General features: G+C 46.6%; 1 protein-coding gene across 1 annotated transcript in view; it reads right to left on the reverse strand.

Annotated features, from left to right (window-relative positions):
- Positions 1–24,081, reverse strand: part of LOC118950106 (protein sidekick-1-like) — a gene marked incomplete at both ends in the record, with an annotated part of 122,910 nt that overhangs the window by 63,213 nt on the left and 35,616 nt on the right. Inside the window, one exon of the mRNA XM_036973738.1 lies at positions 23,121–23,254. Within this exon, the coding sequence (XP_036829633.1) occupies positions 23,121–23,254 (134 nt within the window). The remainder of the gene's footprint in view (positions 1–23,120; positions 23,255–24,081) is intronic.

The raw sequence follows: 24,081 nt of genomic DNA on the forward strand, positions 1-24,081 counted from the left end.
GTGGTGTGTGGTAGTGTGGTGTGGTAGTGGTGTGTGGTAGTGTGGTGTGGTAGTGATGTGTGGAAGTGTGGTTGTGGTGTGTGGTAGTGGTGTGTGGTTGTGTGGTAGTGGTGTGTGGTAGTGGTGTGTGGTAGTGGTGTGTGGTAGTGTGTGGTAGTGGTGTGTGGTTGTGGTTGGTTGTGGTGTGTGGTAGTGTGGTGTGTGGTAGTGGTGTGTGGTAGTGGTGTGTGGTAGTGTGGTGTGTGGTAGTGGTCTGTGTTAGTGTGGTGTGTGGTAGTGGTGTGTGGTAGTGGTTGGCTGTGATGTGTGGTAGTGTGGTGTGTGGTAGTGTGGTAGCTGTTGGTTGTGATGTGTGGTAGTAGTGTGGGATAGTGTGGTAGTGTGGTGTGTGGTAGTGGTAGTGATGTTCATTTCACAGAGTTACACAGTGAATAAACAAACACACAGTCAATAACACAATATACAGTGTGTGCAAATAAGGTAAGATAGGGGAAAGGCAATAAATAGGCCGTAGTGGCGAAATAATTACAATTAAACACTGGAGTGATAGATGTGCAGAAGATTAATGTGCAAGTAGAGATACTGGGGTGCAAAGGAGCAACAAAAAATAACAGGTTGGGGATGAGATAGTTGGATGGGCAGATGCTCTGACAGCTGGTGCTTAAGTTAAAGTTAGTGAGGGAGATATGAGTCTCCAGCTTCAGTGATTTTTTTGCAATTCGTTCCAGACATTGGCAGCAGAGAACTGGAAGGTAAGGCGGCCAAAGGAGAAATTGGCTTTTGGGGTGACCAGTGAAATATACCTGCTGGAGCGCGTGCTACGGGTGGGTGTTGCTATGGTGACCAGTGAGTTGAGATAAGCCAGGATTTTACCTAGCAAAGAATTACAGAGCCAGTGGGTTTGGCGACGAATATGAAGCGAGGGCCAGCCAACGAGAGCATACAGGTGGTGGGTAGTGTATGGGGCTGACAAAATGGATGGAACTGTGATAGACTGCATCTAATTTGCTGAGTCGAGTGTTGGAGGCTATTTTGTAAATGACATCGCCGAAGTCGAGGATCGGTAAGATGGTCAGTTTTACGAGGGTATGTTTGGCAGCATGAGTGAAGGATGCTTTGTTGCAAAATAGGAAGCCAATTATAGATTTAATTTTGGATTTGAGATGCTTAATGTGAGTCTGTAAGGAGAGTTTACAGTCTAACCAGACACCAAGGTATTTGTGGTTGTCCACATATTCTAAGTCAGAACCGTCCAGAGTAGTGATGCTGGACGGGCGGGCAGGTGCTGGCAGCGATTGGTTGAAAATCATGAATTTAGTTTTACTTGTATTTAAGAGCAGTTGGAGGCCACGGAAGGAGTGTTGTATGGCATTGAAGCTCGTCTGGTGGTTAGTTAACACAGTGTCCAAGAAGGGCCAGAAGTATACAGAATGGTATCGTCTGCGTAAAGGTGGATCAGGGAATCACCCGCAGCAAGTGATATCAATGACGCGACATCGTTGATATTTATATATATATATATATATATGTTGATATATACAGAGAAAAGAGTCGGCCCAAGAATTGAACCCTGTGGCACCCCTATAGACTGCCAGAGATCCGGACAACAGGCCCTCTGATTTGACACACTGAACTCTGTCTGAGAAGTAGTTGGTGAACCAGGCGAGGCAATCATTTGAGAAACCAAGGCTGTTGAGTCTGCCGATAAGAATGTGGTGATTGGTCGAAAGCCTTGGCCAGGTCTACGAGTACAGCTGCACAGTATTGTCTCTTATCGATGGCGGTTAAGATATCGTTTAGGACCTTGTGGCTGAGGTGCACCCAGTTCGGAAACCAGACTGCATAGTAGCGAAGGTACGATGGGATTCCAAATGGCCAGTGATCTGTTTACTAACTTCCTGGGACTAGGGGACAGTATTTTTATGTTTGGATGAAAAACATGCCCAAATGAAACTGCCTATTTCTCAGGCCCAGAAGCTAGAATATGCATATAATTGGCAGATTAGGATAGAAAACACTCTAAAGTTTCCAAAACTGTCAAAATATTGTCTGTGGGTATAACAGAACTGATACTGCAGGCAAAAACCTGAGGAAAATCCAACCAGGAAGTGCCTCTTATTTTGACACCTCTCTGTTTCATTGCAAATCTATCCTCCATTTTAAAAAAATATCAACCATATTCCTTTCCCTATAGCTTCCACAAGGTGTGAACAGTCTTTAGACATAGTTTCAGGCTTTTATTCTGAAAAATGAGCGAGAATGATCACATCGCGTCAGTGGATAGCTGTGTGTCCCCAGAGTTGTGCATGCGCGAGCAGCTTGGAGCAGACCTTTTCTCTCTCTCTCCTATTGAAAAAGCTACCGTCCGGTTGAAATATTTTCGATTATTTATTGTAAAAACAACCTGAGGATTGATTATAAAAAAATGTTTGACATGTTTCTACGAACTTTACGGATACTTGTGCGATGCCCCATGGACCTCCCGGGTCGCGGCCGGTTACGACAGAGCCTGGGCGCAAACCCAGAGTCTCTGATGGCACAGCTGGCGCTGCAGTACAAGGAAAGCACTTTTAAAGAATAACCAGGCATCCTCTACTGATGGAATGAGGTCAATATCCTTCCAGGATACCCGGGCCAGGTTGATCAGAAAGGCCTGCATGCTGAAGTGTTTTAGGGAGCGTTTGACTGTGATGAGGTGTGGTTGTTAGACCCATTACGGACGCAAGCAATCGCTGAGATCCTGGTTGAAGACAATCCGCATGTGTGGAGTGGGACAAAAGGGGCTATCTAAGGCATGTTGGGCGGGGCTGGGGGCTCTACAGTGAAATAAAACAATAATAACAAATCAAAACATCAGTGGACAAGGCATATTAACATTAGGGAACTGCGTAGCCCAGTGATCATAGGGTCCAGTGAGTAGCTGGGTGGGCAGGAGACACGGCTATTCAGACAGCTAGCGGGCTAGCAGAGGGGCCTTAGAGAGATGTTGCGACGGAAGAAGTCTGTTGTAGCCCCCTCGCGTGGTGACGTTGGCAGACTAGTCATGATGGATCGGTGGGGCTACGTATCGGCAATAAAAGGGGTCCAGGCCAATTGGCAAAATAGGTATTGCAGCCCAAGGAGTGGCTGATGGACCTATTCAGCTAGCCGGGAGATGGGCCTAGCATAGGCCAGCTCCAGGCTAATTGGTGCTTGCTTCGGGACAGAGATGTTAGCCAGGAGAAGCCAATCGGATAGCAGCTAGCTAACTGCGATGATTGAGGTGAAGAGGTTCAGAGCTTGCAGTAGGAGTCCGGGGATGTGGAGAAAAATTTGTCCGATAAACTCTGGATTGAATCGTGCTGTGCAGACTGGCAGGAGTTGTCCGGGCTAAAGGTTAGCTGACTACTAGCTAGTAGTTAGCTGGCTAGCTCCTGTTGGAGGTTCCGGTTCTAAAGTAAAGAAAATAGCAGATCCATACCACATTGGGTGAGGCGGGTTATAGAAGAGTATGTTGAAGTTGAAGGTTAAGAAAAATATAAAAAATATATGTGAATATAATAATTATATGCAATATAAAAATATATTTATACACGGGACACGACAAGACGAAGACAAAAGACGCCTGACTGCTACGCCACCTTGGATTCTTGGTAGTGTGGAAGTGGTGTGTGGTAGTGGTGTGTGGTAGTGATGTGTGGTAGTGGTGTGTGGTAGTGGTGTGTGGTAGTGTGGTAGTGGTGTGTGGTAGTGTGGAAGTGGTGTGTGGTAGTGGTGTGTGGTAGTGGTGTATGGTAGTGGTGTGTGGTAGTGGTGTGTGGTAGTGGTGTGTGGTAGTGGTGTGTGGTAGTGGTGTATGGTAGTGGTGTGTGGTGGTGGTATGTGGTAGTGGTGTGTGGTAGTGGTGTATGGTGGTGGTATGTGGTAGTGGTGTGTGGTAGTGATGTCTGGTAGTGTGGTGTGTGGTAGTGATGTGTGGTAGTGTGGTAGTGATGTGTGGTAGTGGTGTGTGGTAGTGGTGTGTGGTAGTGTGGTAGTGATGTGTGGTAGTGGTAGTGTGGTAGTGGTAGTGTGGTAGTGGTGTGTGGAAGTGGTGTGTGGTAGTGGTGTGTGGTAGTGCTGTAGTGATGTGTGGTAGTGGTGTGTGGTAGTGTGGTAGTGGTGTGTGGTAGTGGTGTGTGGTAGGGGTGTGTGATATTTGGTAGTGGTGTGTGGTAGTGGTGTGTGGTAGTGTGGTAGTGGTGTGTGGTAGTGGTGTGTGGTAGTGTGGTAGTGATGTGTGGTAGTGGTGTGTGGTAGTGTGGTAGTGGTGTGTGGTAGCTGTGTGTGGTAGTGATGTGTGGTAGTGTGGTGTGTGGTAGTGATGTGTGGTAGTGGTGTGTGGTAGTAGTGTGTGGTAGTGTGGTAGTGATGTGTGGTAGTGGTAGTGTGGTAGTGGTAGTGATGTGTGGTGTGTGGTAGTGGTGTGTGGTAGTGGTGTGTGGTAGTGATGTGTGGTAGTGTGGTGTGTGGTAGTGATGTGTGGTAGTGATGTGTGGTAGTGTGGTAGTGATGTGTGGTAGTGGTGTGTGGTAGTGGTGTGTGGTAGTGTGGTAGTGATGTGTGGTAGTGGTGTGTGGTAGTGGTGTGTGGTAGTGTGGTAGTGGTGTGTGGTAGTGTGGAAGTGGTGTGTGGTAGTGGTGTGTGGTAGTGGTGTATGGTAGTGGTGTGTGGTAGTGGTGTGTGGTAGTGGTGTGTGGTAGTGGTGTGTGGTAGTGGTGTATGGTAGTGGTGTGTGGTGGTGGTATGTGGTAGTGGTGTGTGGTAGTGGTGTATGGTAGTGGTGTGTGGTGGTGGTATGTGGTAGTGGTGTGTGGTAGTGGTGTGTGGTAGTGATGTGTGGTAGTGTGGTGTGTGGTAGTGATGTATGGTAGTGATGTGTGGTAGTGTGGTAGTGATGTGTGGTAGTGGTGTGTGGTAGTGGTGTGTGGTAGTGTGGTAGTGATGTGTGGTAGTGGTAGTGTGGTTAATGGTAGTGATGTGTGGTGTGTGGTAGTGATGTGTGGTAGTGGTGTGTGGTAGTGATGTGTGGTAGTGGTGTGTGGTAGTGTGGTGTGCGGTAGTGTGGTCTGGTAGTGGTGTGTGGTAGTGGTGTGTGGTAGTGTGGTAGTGGTGTGTGGTAGTGGTGTGTGGTAGTGTGGTAGTGATGTGTGGTAGTGGTGTGTGGTTGTGGTAGTGTGGTAGTGGTGTGTGGAAGTGATGTGTGGTAGTGATGTGTGGTAGTGGTGTGTGGTAGTGTGGTAGTGGTGTGTGGTAGCTGTGTGTGGTAGTGATGTGTGGTAGTGTGGTGTGTGGTAGTGTGGTAGTGGTGTGTGGTAGTGGTGTGTGGTAGTGTGGTAGTGATGTGTGGTAGTGGTGTGTGGTAGTGTGGTAGTGGTGTGTGGTAGCTGTGTGTGGTAGTGATGTGTGGTAGTGTGGTGTGTGGTAGTGATGTGTGGTAGTGGTGTGTGGTAGTGGTGTGTGGTAGTGATGTGTGGTAGTGGTAGTGTGGTAGTGGTAGTGATGTGTGGTGTGTGGTAGTGGTGTGTGGTAGTGGTGTGTGGTAGTGATGTGTGGTAGTGTGGTGTGTGGTAGTGATGTGTGGTAGTGATGTGTGGTAGTGTGGTAGTGATGTGTGGTAGTGGTGTGTGGTAGTGGTGTGTGGTAGTGTGGTAGTGATGTGTGGTAGTGGTAGTGTGGTAGTGGTAGTGTGGTAGTGGTGTGTGGTAGTGATGTGTGGTAGTGGTGTGTGGTAGTGATGTGTGGTAGTGGTGTGTGGTAGTGTGGTGTGTGGTAGTGTGGTCTGGTAGTGGTGTGTGGTAGTGGTGTGTGGTAGTGTGGTAGTGGTGTGTGGTAGTGGTGTGTGGTAGTGGTGTGTGGTAGTGTGGTAGTGATGTGTGGTAGTGTGGTAGTGATGTGTGGTAGTGGTGTGTGGTAGTGTGGTAGTGGTGTGTGGTAGTGTGGTAGTGGTGTGTGGTAGTGTGGTAGTGGTGTGTGGTAGTTTGGTAGTGTGGTAGTGGTGTGTGGTAGTGTGGTAGTGGTGTGTGGTAGTGTGGTAGTGGTGTGTGGTAGTGGTGTGTGGTAGTGTGGTAGTGATGTGTGGTAGTGGTGTGTGATAGTGTGGTAGTGGTGTGTGGTAGTGTGGTAGTGGTGTGTGGTAGTGTGGTAGTGGTGTGTGGTAGTGGTGTGTGGTAGTGTGGTAGTGGTGTGTGGTAGTGGTGTGTGGTAGTGGTGTGTGGTAGTGATGTGTGGTAGTGGTGTGTGGTAGTGTGGTAGTGGTGTGTGGTAGTGGTGTGTGATAGTGTGGTAGTGGTGTGTGGTAGTGTGGTAGTGGTGTGTGGTAGTGTGGTAGTGGTGTGTGGTAGTGGTGTGTGGTAGTGTGGTAGTGGTGTGTGGTAGTGGTGTGTGGTAGTGGTGTGTGGTAGTGTGGTAGTAATGTGTGTTAGTGGTGTGTGGTAGTGGTGTGTGGTAGTGTGGTAGTGGTGTGTGGTAGTGTGGTAGTGTGGTAGTGGTGTGTGGTAGTGTGGTAGTGATGTGTGGTAGTGGTGTGTGATAGTGTGGTAGTGGTGTGTGGTAGTGTGGTAGTGGTGTGTGGTAGTGTGGTAGTGGTGTGTGGTAGTTTGGTAGTGTGGTAGTGGTGTGTGGTAGTGTGGTAGTGGTGTGTGGTAGTGTGGTAGTGGTGTGTAGTAGTGTGGTAGTGGTGTGTGGTAGTGTGGTAGTGGTGTGTGGTAGTTTGGTAGTGTGGTAGTGGTGTGTGGTAGTGTGGTAGTGGTGTGTGGTAGTGTGGGTGGTAGTGGTGTGTGGTAGTGATGTGTGGTAGTGTGGTGTGTGGTAGTGATGTATGGTAGTGATGTGTGGTAGTGTGGTAGTGGTGTGTGGTAGTGGTGTGTGGTAGTGTGGTAGTGATGTGTGGTAGTGGTAGTGTGGTTAATGGTAGTGATGTGTGGTGTGTGGTAGTGATGTGTGGTAGTGGTGTGTGGTAGTGATGTGTGGTAGTGGTGTGTGGTAGTGTGGTGTGCGGTAGTGTGGTCTGGTAGTGGTGTGTGGTAGTGGTGTGTGGTAGTGTGGTAGTGATGTGTGGTAGTGGTGTGTGATAGTGTGGTAGTGGTGTGTGGTAGTGTGGTAGTGGTGTGTGGTAGTGTGGTAGTGGTGTGTGGTAGTTTGGTAGTGTGGTAGTGGTGTGTGGTAGTGTGGTAGTGGTGTGTGGTAGTGTGGTAGTGGTGTGTAGTAGTGTGGTAGTGGTGTGTGGTAGTGTGGTAGTGGTGTGTGGTAGTTTGGTAGTGTGGTAGTGGTGTGTGGTAGTGTGGTAGTGGTGTGTGGTAGTGTGGTAGTGGTGTGTGGTAGTGTGGTAGTGTGGTAGTGTGGTAGTGGTGTGTGGTAGTGTGGTAGTGTGGTAGTGTGGTAGTGGTGTGTGACAGACAGACAGACAGACAGACAGACAGACAGACAGACAGACAGACACACACACACACACACACACACACAAACACACACACACACACACACACACACACACACACCAACATCTAACAGCCACAGTCCGTGAGTCGGTCAGTCCTCCTTCCATCTTTCTGTTCACCAGGGTTTCAATTATAGAACTACACAGAGACTCGTTACAGAGAGAAAAGAGAGAGAGATTGAAAATACTGTTCTACGTCCTCCTAAATAATATAAAGTGAAACAAGGCAACACACCTCTAATCAGGCAGGATCACAGCTGGAATGAATGAAACCAGGGATTCATTTGTAATCTGAGCCTGTGTCCTCCAGAGGTGGGACCAAGTACAGTGGAAGTCGTACGTTTACATACATTGCAGGGGCTGTTCCTCCTGCAGACAGAGGAGGGTCGTTAGTGATTGGAGTCACCTGGGCTCGGGGTATTTGAACGGCTTCACTAATCTCTCTTGTATCGTCTCTCTCTGCTCCTCCAGGTATGATCCTGTTTGTTTTGTCTCCCTCTCTCTCTGCTCCTCCAGGTATGATCCTGTTTGTTTTGTCTCTCTCTCTCTCTGCTCCTCCAGGTATGATCCTGTTTGTTTTGTCTCGTCTCTCTCTGCTCCTCCAGGTATGATCCTGTTTGTTTTGTCTCGTCTCTCTCTGCTCCTCCAGGTATGATCCTGTTTGTTTTGTCTCTCTCTCTCTCTGCTCCTCCAGGTATGATCCTGTTTGTTTTGTCCCTCTCTCTCTCTGCTCCTCCAGGTATGATCCTGTTTGTTTTGTCTCGTCTCTCTCTGCTCCTCCAGGTATGATCCTGTTTGTTTTGTCTCTCTCTCTCTGCTCCTCCAGGTATGATCCTGTTCGTTTTGTCTCTCTCTCTCTCTGCTCCTCCAGGTATGATCCTGTTTGTTTTGTCTCGTCTCTCTCTGCTCCTCCAGGTATGATCCTGTTTGTTTTGTCCCTCTCTCTCTGCTCCTCCAGGTATGATCCTGTTTGTTTTGTCTCTCTCTCTCTCTGCTCCTCCAGGTATGATCCTGTTTGTTTTGTCCCTCTCTCTCTCTGCTCCTCCAGGTATGATCCTGTTTGTTTTGTCTCGTCTCTCTCTGCTCCTCCAGGTATGATCCTGTTTGTTTTGTCTCTCTCTCTCTGCTCCTCCAGGTATGATCCTGTTCGTTTTGTCTCTCTCTCTCTCTGCTCCTCCAGGTATGATCCTGTTTGTTTTGTCTCTCTCTCTCTCTGCTCCTCCAGGTATGATCCTGTTTGTTTTGTCTCGTCTCTCTCTGCTCCTCCAGGTATGATCCTGTTTGTTTTGTCTCTCTCTCTCTGCTCCTCCAGGTATGATCCTGTTTGTTTTGTCTCGTCTCTCTCTGCTCCTCCAGGTATGATCGTGTTTGTTTTGTCCCTCTCTCTCTCTGCTCCTCCAGGTATGATCCTGTTTGTTTTGTCTCGTCTCTCTCTGCTCCTCCAGGTATGATCCTGTTTGTTTTGTCCCTCTCTCTCTCTGCTCCTCCAGGTATGATCCTGTTTGTTTTGTCTCGTCTCTCTCTGCTCCTCCAGGTATGATCCTGTTTGTTTTGTCTCGTCTCTCTCTGCTCCTCCAGGTATGATCCTGTTTTGTTTTGTCTCGTCTCTCTCTGCTCCTCCAGGTATGATCCTGTTTGTTTTGTCTCTCTCTCTCTCTGCTCCTCCAGGTATGATCCTGTTTGTTTTGTCTCGTCTCTCTCTGCTCCTCCAGGTATGATCCTGTTTGTTTTGTCTCGTCTCTCTCTGCTCCTCCAGGTATGATCCTGTTTGTTTTGTCTCTCTCTCTCTCTGCTCCTCCAGGTATGATCCTGTTTGTTTTGTCTCGTCTCTCTCTGCTCCTCCAGGTATGATCCTGTTTGTTTTGTCTCGTCTCTCTCTGCTCCTCCAGGTATGATCCTGTTTGTTTTGTCTCTCTCTCTCTCTGCTCCTCCAGGTATGATCCTGTTTGTTTTGTCCCTCTCTCTCTCTGCTCCTCCAGGTATGATCCTGTTTGTTTTGTCTCGTCTCTCTCTGCTCCTCCAGGTATGATCCTGTTTGTTTTGTCTCGTCTCTCTCTGCTCCTCCAGGTATGATCCTGTTTGTTTTGTCTCTCTCTCTCTCTGCTCCTCCAGGTATGATCCTGTTTGTTTTGTCCCTCTCTCTCTCTGCTCCTCCAGGTATGATCCTGTTTGTTTTGTCTCGTCTCTCTCTGCTCCTCCAGGTATGATCCTGTTTGTTTTGTCTCTCTCTCTCTGCTCCTCCAGGTATGATCCTGTTCGTTTTGTCTCTCTCTCTCTCTGCTCCTCCAGGTATGATCCTGTTTGTTTTGTCTCGTCTCTCTCTGCTCCTCCAGGTATGATCCTGTTTGTTTTGTCCCTCTCTCTCTGCTCCTCCAGGTATGATCCTGTTTGTTTTGTCTCTCTCTCTCTCTGCTCCTCCAGGTATGATCCTGTTTGTTTTGTCCCTCTCTCTCTCTGCTCCTCCAGGTATGATCCTGTTTGTTTTGTCTCGTCTCTCTCTGCTCCTCCAGGTATGATCCTGTTTGTTTTGTCTCTCTCTCTCTGCTCCTCCAGGTATGATCCTGTTCGTTTTGTCTCTCTCTCTCTCTGCTCCTCCAGGTATGATCCTGTTTGTTTTGTCTCTCTCTCTCTCTGCTCCTCCAGGTATGATCCTGTTTGTTTTGTCTCGTCTCTCTCTGCTCCTCCAGGTATGATCCTGTTTGTTTTGTCTCGTCTCTCTCTGCTCCTCCAGGTATGATCCTGTTTGTTTTGTCTCGTCTCTCTCTGCTCCTCCAGGTATGATCGTGTTTGTTTTGTCCCTCTCTCTCTCTGCTCCTCCAGGTATGATCCTGTTTGTTTTGTCTCGTCTCTCTCTGCTCATCCAGGTATGATCCTGTTTGTTTTGTCCCTCTCTCTCTCTGCTCCTCCAGGTATGATCCTGTTTGTTTTGTCTCGTCTCTCTCTGCTCCTCCAGGTATGATCCTGTTTGTTTTGTCTCGTCTCTCTCTGCTCCTCCAGGTATGATCCTGTTTTGTTTTGTCTCGTCTCTCTCTGCTCCTCCAGGTATGATCCTGTTTGTTTTGTCTCTCTCTCTCTCTGCTCCTCCAGGTATGATCCTGTTTGTTTTGTCTCGTCTCTCTCTGCTCCTCCAGGTATGATCCTGTTTGTTTTGTCTCGTCTCTCTCTGCTCCTCCAGGTATGATCCTGTTTGTTTTGTCCCTCTCTCTCTGCTCCTCCAGGTATGATCCTGTTTGTTTTGTCTCTCTCTCTCTCTGCTCCTCCAGGTATGATCCTGTTTGTTTTGTCTCTCTCTCTCTCTGCTCCTCCAGGTATGATCCTGTTTGTTTTGTCTCTCTCTCTCTCTGCTCCTCCAGGTATGATCCTGTTTGTTTTGTCTCGTCTCTCTCTGCTCCTCCATGTATGATCCTGTTTGTTTTGTCTCTCTCTCTCTCTGCTCCTCCAGGTATGATCCTGTTTGTTTTGTCCCTCTCTCTCTCTGCTCCAACCAGGTATGATCCTGTTTGTTTTGTCCCTCTCTCTCTCTGCTCCTCCAGGTATTATCCTGTTTGTTTTGTCCCTCTCTCTCTCTCTGCTCCTCCAGGTATGATCCTGTTTGTTTTGTCTCTCTCTCTCTCTGCTCCTCCAGGTATGATCCTGTTTGTTTTGTCTCTCTCTCTCTCTACTCCTCCAGGTATGATCCTGTTTGTTTTGTCTCTCTCTCTCTCTGCTCCTCCAGGTATGATCCTGTTTGTTTTGTCTCTCTCTCGCTCTGCTCCTCCAGGTATGATCCTGTTTGTTTTGTCTCTCTCTCTCTGCTCCTCCAGGTATGATCCTGTTTGTTTTGTCTCGTCTCTCTCTGCTCCTCCAGGTATGATCCTGTTTGTTTTGTCTCTCTCTCTCTCTGCTCCTCCAGGTATGATCCTGTTTGTTTTGTCTCTCTCTCTCTCTGCTCCTCCAGGTATGATCCTGTTTGTTTTGTCTCGTCTCTCTCTGCTCCTCCAGGTATGATCCTGTTTGTTTTGTCTCTCTCTCTCTCTGCTCCTCCAGGTATGATCCTGTTTGTTTTGTCCCTCTCTCTCTCTGCTCCTCCAGGTATGATCCTGTTTGTTTTGTCTCTCTCTCTCTCTGCTCCTCCAGGTATGATCCTGTTTGTTTTGTCTCGTCTCTCTCTGCTCCTCCAGGTATGATCCTGTTTGTTTTGTCTCTCTCTCTCTCTGCTCCTCCAGGTATGATCCTGTTTGTTTTGTCTCTCTCTCTCTCTGCTCCTCCAGGTATGATCCTGTTTGTTTTGTCTCTCTCTCTCTCTGCTCCTCCAGGTATGATCCTGTTTTGTTTTGTCTCTCTCTCTCTGCTCCTCCAGGTATGATCCTGTTTGTTTTGTCTCTCTCTCTCTCTGCTCCTCCAGGTATGATCCTGTTTGTTTTGTCTCGTCTCTCTCTGCTCCTCCAGGTATGATCCTGTTTGTTTTGTCCCTCTCTCTCTCTGCTCCTCCAGGTATGATCCTGTTTGTTTTGTCTCGTCTCTCTCTGCTCCTCCAGGTATGATCGTGTTTGTTTTGTCCCTCTCTCTCTCTGCTCCTCCAGGTATGATCCTGTTTGTTTTGTCTCGTCTCTCTCTGCTCCTCCAGTATGATCCTGTTTGTTTTGTCCCTCTCTCTCTCTGCTCCTCCAGGTATGATCCTGTTTGTTTTGTCTCGTCTCTCTCTGCTCCTCCAGGTATGATCCTGTTTGTTTTGTCTCGTCTCTCTCTGCTCCTCCAGGTATGATCCTGTTTTGTTTTGTCTCGTCTCTCTCTGCTCCTCCAGGTATGATCCTGTTTGTTTTGTCTCTCTCTCTCTCTGCTCCTCCAGGTATGATCCTGTTTGTTTTGTCTCGTCTCTCTCTGCTCCTCCAGGTATGATCCTGTTTGTTTTGTCTCGTCTCTCTCTGCTCCTCCAGGTATGATCCTGTTTGTTTTGTCCCTCTCTCTCTGCTCCTCCAGGTATGATCCTGTTTGTTTTGTCTCTCTCTCTCTCTGCTCCTCCAGGTATGATCCTGTTTGTTTTGTCTCTCTCTCTCTCTGCTCCTCCAGGTATGATCCTGTTTGTTTTGTCTCTCTCTCTCTCTGCTCCTCCAGGTATGATCCTGTTTGTTTTGTCTCGTCTCTCTCTGCTCCTCCATGTATGATCCTGTTTGTTTTGTCTCTCTCTCTCTCTGCTCCTCCAGGTATGATCCTGTTTGTTTTGTCCCTCTCTCTCTCTGCTCCCCCAGGTATGATCCTGTTTGTTTTGTCCCTCTCTCTCTCTGCTCCTCCAGGTATTATCCTGTTTGTTTTGTCCCTCTCTCTCTCTGCTCCTCCAGGTATGATCCTGTTTGTTTTGTCTCTCTCTCTCTCTGCTCCTCCAGGTATGATCCTGTTTGTTTTGTCTCTCTCTCTCTCTCTACTCCTCCAGGTATGATCCTGTTTGTTTTGTCTCTCTCTCTCTCTGCTCCTCCAGGTATGATCCTGTTTGTTTTGTCTCATTCTCGCTCTGCTCCTCCAGGTATGATCCTGTTTGTTTTGTCTCTCTCTCTCTGCTCCTCCAGGTATGATCCTGTTTGTTTTGTCTCGTCTCTCTCTGCTCCTCCAGGTATGATCCTGTTTGTTTTGTCTCTCTCTCTCTCTGCTCCTCCAGGTATGATCCTGTTTGTTTTGTCTCTCTCTCTCTCTGCTCCTCCAGGTATGATCCTGTTTGTTTTGTCTCGTCTCTCTCTGCTCCTCCAGGTATGATCCTGTTTGTTTTGTCTCTCTCTCTCTCTGCTCCTCCAGGTATGATCCTGTTTGTTTTGTCTCTCTCTCTCTCTGCTCCTCCAGGTATGATCCTGTTTGTTTTGTCTCTCTCTCTCTCTGCTCCTCCAGGTATTATCCTGTTTGTTTTGTCTCTCTCTCTCTGCTCCTCCAGGTATGATCCTGTTTGTTTTGTCTCGTCTCTCTCTGCTCCTCCAGGTATGATCCTGTTTGTTTTGTCTCTCTCTCTCTCTGCTCCTCCAGGTATGATCCTGTTTGTTTTGTCTCTCTCTCTCTCTGCTCCTCCAGGTATGATCCTGTTTGTTTTGTCTCGTCTCTCTCTGCTCCTCCAGGTATGATCCTGTTTGTTTTGTCCCTCTCTCTCTCTGCTCCTCCAGGTATGATCCTGTTTGTTTTGTCTCGTCTCTCTCTGCTCCTCCAGGTATGATCCTGTTTGTTTTGTCCCTCTCTCTCTCTGCTCCTCCAGGTATGATCCTGTTTGTTTTGTCTCGTCTCTCTCTCTGCTCCTCCAGGTATGATCCTGTTTGTTTTGTCTCTCTCTCTCTGCTCCTCCAGGTATGATCCTGTTTGTTTTGTCTCGTCTCTCTCTGCTCCTCCAGGTATGATCCTGTTTGTTTTGTCTCTCTCTCTCTCTGCTCCTCCAGGTATGATCCTGTTTGTTTTGTCTCTCTCTCTCTCTGCTCCTCCAGGTATGATCCTGTTTGTTTTGTCTCTCTCTCTCTCTGCTCCTCCAGGTATGATCCTGTTTGTTTTGTCTCTCTCTCTCTCTCTGCTCCCCCAGGTATGATCCTGTTTGTTTTGTCTCTCTCTCTCTCTGCTCCTCCAGGTATGATCCTGTTTGTTTTGTCTCTCTCTCTCTCTGCTCCTCCAGGTATGATCCTGTTTGTTTTGTCTCTCTCTCTCTCTGCTCCTCCAGGTATGATCCTGTTTGTTTTGTCTCTCTCTCTCTCTGCTCCTCCAGGTATGATCCTGTTTGTTTTGTCTCTCTCTCTCTCTGCTCCTCCAGGTATGATCCTGTTTGTTTTGTCTCGTCTCTCTCTGCTCCTCCAGGTATGATCCTGTTTGTTTTGTCTCGTCTCTCTCTGCTCCTCCAGGTATGATCCTGTTTGTTTTGTCTCGTCTCTCTCTGCTCCTCCAGGTATGATCCTGTTTGTTTTGTCTCTCTCTCTCTCTGCTCCTCCAGGTATGATCCTGTTTTGTTTTGTCCCTCTCTCTCTCTGCTCCTCCAGGTATGATCCTGTTTGTTTTGTCTCGTCTCTCTCTGCTCCTCCAGGTATGATCCTGTTTGTTTTGTCTCTCTCTCTCTCTGCTCCTCCAGGTATGATCCTGTTTGTTTTGTCTCTCTCTCTCTCTGCTCCTCCAGGTATGATCCTGTTTGTTTTGTCTCGTCTCTCTCTGCTCCTCCAGGTATGATCCTGTTTTGTTTTGTCCCTCTCTCTCTCTGCTCCTCCAGGTATGATCCTGTTTGTTTTGTCTCGTCTCTCTCTGCTCCTCCAGGTATGATCCTGTTTGTTTTGTCTCGTCTCTCTCTGCTCCTCCAGGTATGATCCTGTTTGTTTTGTCCCTCTCTCTCTCTGCTCCTCCAGGTATGATCCTGTTTGTTTTGTCTCGTCTCTCTCTGCTCCTCCAGGTATGATCCTGTTTGTTTTGTCTCTCTCTCTCTCTGCTCCTCCAGGTATGATCCTGTTTGTTTTGTCTCGTCTCTCTCTGCTCCTCCAGGTATGATCCTGTTTGTTTTGTCTCGTCTCTCTCTGCTCCTCCAGGTATGATCCTGTTTTGTTTTGTCCCTCTCTCTCTCTGCTCCTCCAGGTATGATCCTGTTTGTTTTGTCTCTCTCTCTCTCTGCTCCTCCAGGTATGATCCTGTTTGTTTTGTCCCTCTCTCTCTCTGCTCCTCCAGGTATGATCCTGTTTGTTTTGTCTCGTCTCTCTCTCTGCTCCTCCAGGTATGATCCTGTTTGTTTTGTCTCTCTCTCTCTCTGCTCCTCCAGGTATGATCCTGTTTGTTTTGTCCCTCTCTCTCTCTGCTCCTCCAGGTATGATCCTGTTTGTTTTGTCTCGTCTCTCTCTGCTCCTCCAGGTATGATCCTGTTTTGTTTTGTCCCTCTCTCTCTCTGCTCCTCCAGGTATGATCCTGTTTGTTTTGTCTCGTCTCTCTCTGCTCCTCCAGGTATGATCCTGTTTTGTTTTGTCCCTCTCTCTCTCTGCTCCTCCAGGTATGATCCTGTTTGTTTGTTCCTTTGTAGTTTTGCATAGTTTTCACTCAGTCATATTCACACACACAGATTCACGCATCCCTGCACTTTACATACAACCTCACATGATGATACTTTCACACCTCATTCCTTTTTCTTTGTTTAAAGTTAATCGTTTCCAATAAAGAACCTTTTTGATTGGCTGTTTGTTCTCATTTTTTTGCCACCGGCCTGTGACAACATACACCTTAGCCAAATACATTTCAACTCAGTTTTTCCACAATTCCTGACATTTAATCCTAGTAAAAAAATTCCCTGTTTTAGGTCAGTTTGGATCACCACTTTATCTTAAGAATGTGAAATGTCAGAATAATAGTATTTATTTCAGCTTTTATGTCTTTCATCACATTCACAGTGGATAAGAAGTTTACATACACTCAATTAGTATTTGGTAGCATTGCCTTTAAATTGTTTAACTTGGGTCAAACGTTTCGGGTAGCCTTTTCACAAGCTTCCCACAATAAGTAGGGTTAATTTTGGCCCATTCCTCCTGACAGAGCTGGTGTAACTGAGTCAGGAATGTAGGACTCCTTGAAAAAAAAAAAAAAAAAAGCTTGCACACGCTTTTCCAGTTCTGCCCACACATTTTTGTCTCTCGCTATCTCTCTCTCTCTCTCTCCCCTCTCTCTCTCTCTCTCTCTCCCCCCCCCCTCTCTCTCTCTCTCTCTCTCTCTCTGTCTCTCTCTCTCTGTCTCTCTGTCTCTCTCTCTCTCTGTCTCTTTCTGTCTCTCTCTCTCTCTCTCTCTCTCTGTCTCTCTCTGTCTGTCTCTGTCTCTCTCTCTGTCTGTCTCTGTCTCTCTCTCTCCCTGTCTCTCTCTCTCTCCCTCTCTCTCTCTGTCTCTCTCTCTCTCTCTGTCTCTCTCTCTCTCTCTGTCTCTCTCTGTCTCTGTATCTCTCTCTGTCTGTCTGTCTGTCTGTCTGTCTGTCTGTCTGTCTGTCTGTCTGTATGTCTGTCTGTCTGTCTGTCTGTGTCTCTCGCTCTAGCTCTCTCTCTCTGTCTCTCTCTCTTTGTCTCTCACTCTCTCCCTCTCTGTCTAACTCTCTCTCTCGCTCCCTCTCTCTACATTTCTCTCTCCCTCATAATCCAGTGGCCATTAAATCTTTATGTTTCATGTTCTGATCTCAACTACATGGTTTATTGTAGGAACTATTCTAAACTCTCCTTTATTTCTCCCCCTTCACTCTTGCGGTGCATTCGTAAATTGCCTCCAGGGTGTCAGAGTACACTCTGGGTCATTTGAAAACTCATAGTATTTCACTCTCAGGGCGTTCAGAACACTGGACGAGGAGCATTCTGACCTCACAACGCCAATCAAGAACCCAAGCTAACTGGCTAATGTTGGCTAGCTTGCTAGCTACTTCCAGACACACATGAGAGAACACCTCACTCTGACCATGTTATTCGCCCTAGCAGAGCTGGTTTGGCTGTTTACATGTTATCCAGAGCTTTGGTGAGAGAGAGAGAGAGAGAGAGCGAGAGAGAGAGAGAGAGAGAGAGAGAAGATGAAAAAAAGAGAAGAGTCCCCTCAGCCAGCTGGTTCTGAGGCTCAGTTTACTAACCCAAACCAACCCCATAGAGCCTCAGGACAGCACTCAGCAAGCTGGTTCTGAGGCTCAGTTCACAAACCCAAACCAACCCCATAGAGCCTCAGGACAGCACTCAGCCAGCTGGTTCTGAGGCTCAGTTCACAAACCCAAACCAACCCCATAGAGCCTCAGGACAGCACTCAGAAAATCTGGCCCAACCAAATCACAATGTAAGTAATAATGAACTTGCCATGCCAATAAAGTCAATTTAATTGAATTGAGAGAGAGAGAGAGAGAGAGACAGACAGAGGTATAGAGAGAGAGAGGGAGAGAGAGAGAGAGAGAGAGAGAGAGAGAGGTAGAGAGAGAGAGAGAGAGAGAGAGAGAGAGAGAGCGAGAGAGAGGTAGAGAGAGAGAGAGAGAGAGAGAGAGAGAGAGAGAGAGAGAGAGAGAGAGAGAGAGCGGTAGAGAGAGAGAGAGAGAGAGAGAGAGATTTAAAAAACGAGGAGTTTTGACAGACAGCTATGAACTTCAGGCTTCGTCTTTGAAATGGAACTGACATTTTAACTACTTATCAGATATGAAACAAACAGACAATCAGAATATCAGTCAAAAATATCCAATTCCCAGTTCATGCTACAAAATCAACTATATATAATTAAAAAAAAAATAGGTTATATTTATCTCAACGTTCCATGACGTACACTAAGGCATTGCTGGCAGAATAGATGGATGCAGTTCAATGCATAATTAATATAATTCACCAATAGATTAGTAAACGTCGGCAAAACAAGTAGATAAAGTGTAAACAGCCTAATCAGCTCCGCTGTGGTGAGTAAAATGGTCAGAGAGGGAGGTCTCTCTCTCATTTGTGTCTGGAAGTAGCTAGACAACGTTAGCCAGTTAGCTCGGGGTGCTTGGTTGGGACGAACATGCGTTGGCAAGCGAGCTGCAGAAGGTCGAGGACAATTTCCATATCGTTTATCAGTGCAATTTCAACGACCAACTGGCTGAAAAATGTTTTTTTTATTTTTAGAAGGGTTTTATCTAATGTTCCTTGGGTTAGATTTGATCTCATCTTGCTCTGCCTAGCATTAGTTGTGGATCTTGTTGCTGTTGATGTGCATAACTGAGGGAAAGAGAGCCTGGCTTTTCATAGTTGTTTGATCAACAGGACGGTAAAGTTCTGTCAGAGGACTACCGTGGTGTTTCCATAGTTACAGAAATCCTTTGGATTTTGGGGCTTTTGGCTTTTGCCTGTAAACACACAGTCCAGTTCATAGTGAATGATGACAGGTCCTACTGCCTGTAAACACACAGTCCAGTTCATAGTGAATGATGACAGGTCCTACTTCCTGTAAACACACAGTTCATAGTGAATGATGACAGGTCCTACTTCCTGTAAACACACAGTCCAGTTCATAGTGAATGATGACACAAACTCTTTCCAGCTCTATGTTTATATATCTACACAAACTCTTTCCAGCTCTATGTTTATATATCTACACAAACTCTTTCCTGCTCTATGTTTCTATATCTACACAAACTCTTTCCTGCTCTATGTTTCTATATCTACACAAACTCTTTCCTGCTCTATGTTTCTATATCTACACAAACTCTTTCCTGCTCTATGTTTCTATATCTACACAAACTCTTTCCTGCTCTATGTTTCTATATCTACACAAACTATTTCCAGCTCTATGGTTCTATATCTATACAAACTCTTTCCACCTCTATGTTTCTATATCTACACAAACGCGTTACTATACGTCATCCCCATACAGTCTATGTATTTAAGAGGTGAAAATGACCATATCTAAGCGGTGGCCTGTCAGATTCTTCCTGGGGTGTAGATCAACACATGTTAACAAGATTGCATGTTGCTGAAACGCTGTCAGTTCCACTTTAATGGAGAAGGTGTGTGTGTGTGTGTGTGTGTGTGTGTGTGTGTGTGTGTGTGTGTGTGTGTGTGTGTGTGTGTGTGTGTGTGTGTGTGTGACAGTGTAAACCACAGCATACAGCCCCATAATGAGAGTAAAATTAAAACACCACACAGACACAAGGGACACATCACACTCCTCCTCCTCTCTCTCTCCTCCTCCTCCTCTCTCTTCTTCCTTCTCCTCCTCTCTCTCTCTCTTCCTCCTCTCTATCTCTTCTTCCTCCTCCGCTCTCTCTCTTCCTCCTCTCTATCTCTTCCTCCTCCTCCTCTCTCTCTCCCTCCTCCTCTGCTCTCTCTCTTCCTCCTCCTCCTCTCTTCCTCCTCCTCCTCTCTTTCTCTTCCTCCTCCTCCTCTCTCTCTCCTTCCTTCTCCTCCTCTCTTTCTCTTCCTCCTCCTCCGCTCTCTCTCTTCCTCCTCTCTATCTCTTCCTCCTCCTCTCTCTCTCTTCCTCCTCCTCCTCTCTCTCTTCTTCCTCCTCTCTCTCTCTCTTCCTCCTCCTCCTCTCTCTCTCCTCCTCCTCCTCTCTCTCTTCCTCCTCCTCCTCTCTCTGTCTTCCTCCTCCTCTCTCTTCCTCCTCCTCCTCTCTCTCTCTCTTCCTCCTCCTTGCTCTCTCTTTCTCCTCCCCTCCTCTCTTCCTTCTCCTCCTCTCTCTCTCTCCTCCTCCTCCTCTCTCTCTTATTTTCCCTCCTCCTCTCTCTCTTCTTCCTCCTCCTCCTCTCTCTCTTCCTCCTCCTCTCTCTTCCTCTCTATACCTCTCTGGAGGTATAGAGAGGACAGTATAGTGGAGGTATAGAGGACAGTATAGTGGAGGTATAGAGGACAGTATAGTGGAGGTATAGAGAGGACAGTATAGTGGAGGTATAGAGGACAGTATAGTGGAGGTGTAGAGGACAGTATAGTGGAGGTATAGAGGACAATATAGTGGAGGTCTAGAGGACAGTATAGTGGAGGTATAGAGGACAGTATAGTGGAGGTCTAGAGGACAGTATAGTGGAGGTATAGAGGACAGTATAGTGGAGGTATAGAGGACAGTATAGTGGTGGTCTATAGGACAGTATAGTGGAGGTATAGAGGACAGTATAGTGGAGGTATAGAAGACAGTATAGTGGAGGTGTAGAGGACAGTATAGTGGAGTTCTAGAGGACAGTATAGTGGAGGTATAGAGGACAGTATAGTGGAGGTATAGAGGACAGTATAGTGGAGGTATAGAGGACAGTATAGTGGAGGTATAGAGGACAGTATAGTGGAGGTATAGAGGACAGTATAGTGGAGGTATAGAGGACAGTATAGTGGAGGTATAGAAGACAGTATAGTGGAGGTGTAGAGGACAGTATAGTGGAGTTCTAGAGGACAGTATAGTGGAGGTATAGAGGACAGTATAGTGGAGGTATAGAGGACAGTATAGTGGAGGTATAGAGGACAGTATAGTGGAGGTATAGAGGACAGTATAGTGGAGGTATAGAAGACAGTATAGTGGAGGTATAGAGGACAGTATAGTGTATAGTGGAGGAATAGAGGACAGTATAGTGGAGGTATAGAGGACAGTATAGTGGAGGTCTAGAGGACAGTATAGTGGAGGTCTAGAGGACAGTATAGTGGAGGTATAGAGGACAGTATAGTGGAGGTCTAGAGGACAGTATAGTGGAGGTCTAGAGGACAGTATAGTGGAGGTCTAGAGGACAGTATAGTGGAGGTATAGAGGACAGTATAGTGGAGGTCTAGAGGACAGTATAGTGGAGGTATAGAGGACAGTATAGTGGAGGTATAGAGGACAGTATAGTGGAGGTATAGAGGACAGTATAGTGGAGGTATAGAGGACAGTATAGTGTATAGTGGAGGAATAGAGGACAGTATAGTGGAGGTATAGAGGACAGTATAGTGGAGGTCTAGAGGACAGTATAGTGGAGGTCTAGAGGACAGTATAGTGGAGGTATAGAGGACAGTATAGTGGAGGTCTAGAGGACAGTATAGTGGAGGTCTAGAGGACAGTATAGTGGAGGTCTAGAGGACAGTATAGTGGATGTATAGAGGACAGTATAGTGGAGGTCTAGAGGACAGTATAGTGGAGGTATAGAGGACAGTATAGTGGAGGTCTAGAGGACAGTAAAGTGGAGGTCTAGAGGACAGTATAGAAGACAGTATAGTGGAGGTATAGAGGACAGTATAGTGGAGGTATAGAGGACAGTATAGTGGAGGTATAGAGGACAGTATAGTGGAGGTCTAGAGGACAGTATAGTGGAGGTGTAGAGGACAGTATAGTGGAGGTGTAGAGGACAGTATAGTGGAGGTATAGAGGACAGTATAGTGGAGGTCTAGAGGACAGTATAGTGGAGGTATAGAGGACAGTATAGTGGAGGTATAGACAGTATAGTGGAGGTATAGAGGACAGTATAGTGGAGGTCTAGAGGACAGTATAGTGGAGGTCTAGAGGACAGTATAGTGGAGGTATAGAGGACAGTATAGTGGAGGTATAGAGGACAGTATAGTGTATAGTGGAGGTATAGAGGACAGCATAGTGGAGGTATAGAGGACAGTATAGTGGAGGTATAGAGGACAGTATAGTGGAGGTATAGAGGACAGTATAGTGGAGGTCTAGAGGACAGTATAGTGGAGGTATAGAGGACAGTATAGTGGAGGTGTAGAGGACAGTATAGTGGAGGTGTAGAGGACAGTATAGTGGAGGTATATAGGACAGTATAGTGGAGTTTAGAGGACAGTATAGTGGAGGTATAGAGGACAGTATAGTGGAGGTATAGAGGACAGTATAGTGGAGGTGTAGAGGACAGTATAGTGGAGGTATAGAGGACAGTATAGTGGAGGTGTAGAGGACAGTATAGTGGAGGTATAGAGGACAGTATAGAAGACAGTATAGTGGAGGTATAGAGGACAGTATAGTGGAGGTCTAGAGGACAGTATAGTGGAGGTATAGAGGACAGTATAGTGGAGGTGTAGAGGACAGTATAGTGGAGGTATAGACAGTATAGTGGAGGTCTAGAGGACAGTATAGTGGAGGTATAGAGGACAGTATAGTGGAGGTATAGAGGACAGTATAGTGGAGGTATAGAGGACAGTATAGTGGAGGTGTAGATGACAGTATAGTGGAGGTATAGACAGTATAGTGGAAGTGTAGAGGACAGTACAGTGGAGGTCTAGAGGACAGTATAGTGGAGGTATAGAGGACAGTATAGTGGAGGTCTAGAGGACAGTATAGTGGAGGTGTAGAGGACAGTATAGTGGAGGTATAGAGGACAGTATAGTGGAGGTATAGAGGACAGTATAGTGGAGGTATAGAGGACAGTATAGTGGAGGTCTAGAGGACAGTATAGTGGAGGTATAGAGGACAGTATAGTCTACCTGTGTATATACAGTATAGTGGAGGTCTAGAGGACAGTATAGTCTACCTGTGTATATACAGTATAGTGGAGGTCTAGAGGACAGTATACTAGAGGTATAGTCTACCTGTGTATATACAGTATAGTGGAGGTCTAGAGGACAGTATACTAGAGGTATAGTCTACCTGTGTATATACAGTATAGTGGAGGTATAGAGGACAGTATACTAGAGGTATAGTCTACCTGTGTATATACAGTATAGTGGAGGTCTAGAGGACAGTATACTAGAGGTATAGTCTACCTGTGTATATACAGTATAGTGGAGGTATAGAGGACAGTATACTAGAGGTATAGTCTACCTGTGTATATACAGTATAGTGGAGGTATAGAGGACAGTATACTAGAGGTATAGTCTACCTGTGTATATACAGTATAGTGGAGGTCTAGAGGACAGTATACTAGAGGTATAGTCTACCTGTGTATATACAGTATAGTGGAGGTATAGAGGACAGTATACTAGAGGTATAGTCTACCTGTGTATATACAGTATAGTGGAGGTATAGAGGACAGTATACTAGAGGTATAGTCTACCTGTGTATATACAGTATAGTGGAGGTCTAGAGGACAGTATACTAGAGGTATAGTCTACCTGTGTATATACAGTATAGTGGAGGTATAGAGGACAGTATACTAGAGGTATAGTCTACCTGTGTATATACAGTATAGTGGAGGTATAGAGGACAGTATACTAGAGGTATAGTCTACCTGTGTATATACAGTATAGTGGAGGTATAGAGGACAGTATACTAGAGGTATAGTCTACCTGTGTATATACAGATTGTATAGTTGTATGAGTTTTCTTACCTGCCATGCTGAGGTAGACAGAGGGAGAGGTGTGGTTCTGTCCGGTCAGCCCGTTGACAGCCTGTACGTAGTACCGCCCCGCGTCAGCCGCCCTGGCCGACAAGACAACCAGCTGATTGTCCAACGACATGGCTCTGTAGGAGAGACATAAAACCAGACAGTGATTTCAGTTTCTCCATAATATCATAATATCAACGTCCACACAACGTCCACACAACGTACACACACCGTCCACACAACGTACACACACCGTACGCACAACGTCCGCACAACGTACACACAGCGTACACACAACGTCCGCACAACGTCCACACAACGTCCACACACCGTCCACACAAGGCCACACAACGTATGCACAACGTCCACACAACGTCCGCACAACGTCCGCACAACGTCTGCACAACGTCCACAAAACGTCCACGCAACGTACGCGCAACGTCCACACAACGTACACACAGCGTACACACAGCGTACACACAACGTCCGCACAACGTACACACAACGTCCACACAACGTCCACACAACGTCCAGCCAAAACAAGCTGATGAATGAGTCCCTTTCCTCTCATCTGGTCTCTGCATGTCGTTGACATCCATCCTCTGATGCTCATTCTCTGACACACCAGGAACAATCAATACACACACACACACCCGCAGACACCCGCAGACACACGCACACACACACACACACACACACACACACACACACACACACACACACACACACACACACACACACACACACACACACCCGCAGACACACACACACATCCTTGTGGACATGTTGTATATTCTGTATATTGAATAGTGAGACAGAGAGATTGTGTACTCTATATTGAATAGTGAGACAGAGAGATTGTGTACTCTATATTCTGTATATTGAGACAGAGAGATTGTGTACTCTATATTCTGTATATTGAGACAGAGAGATTGTGTACTCTATATTCTGTATAGTGAGACAG

This window comes from Oncorhynchus mykiss, unplaced genomic scaffold (assembly GCF_013265735.2).
Source record: "Oncorhynchus mykiss isolate Arlee unplaced genomic scaffold, USDA_OmykA_1.1 un_scaffold_303, whole genome shotgun sequence".
Classification (NCBI taxonomy): domain Eukaryota; kingdom Metazoa; phylum Chordata; class Actinopteri; order Salmoniformes; family Salmonidae; genus Oncorhynchus; species Oncorhynchus mykiss.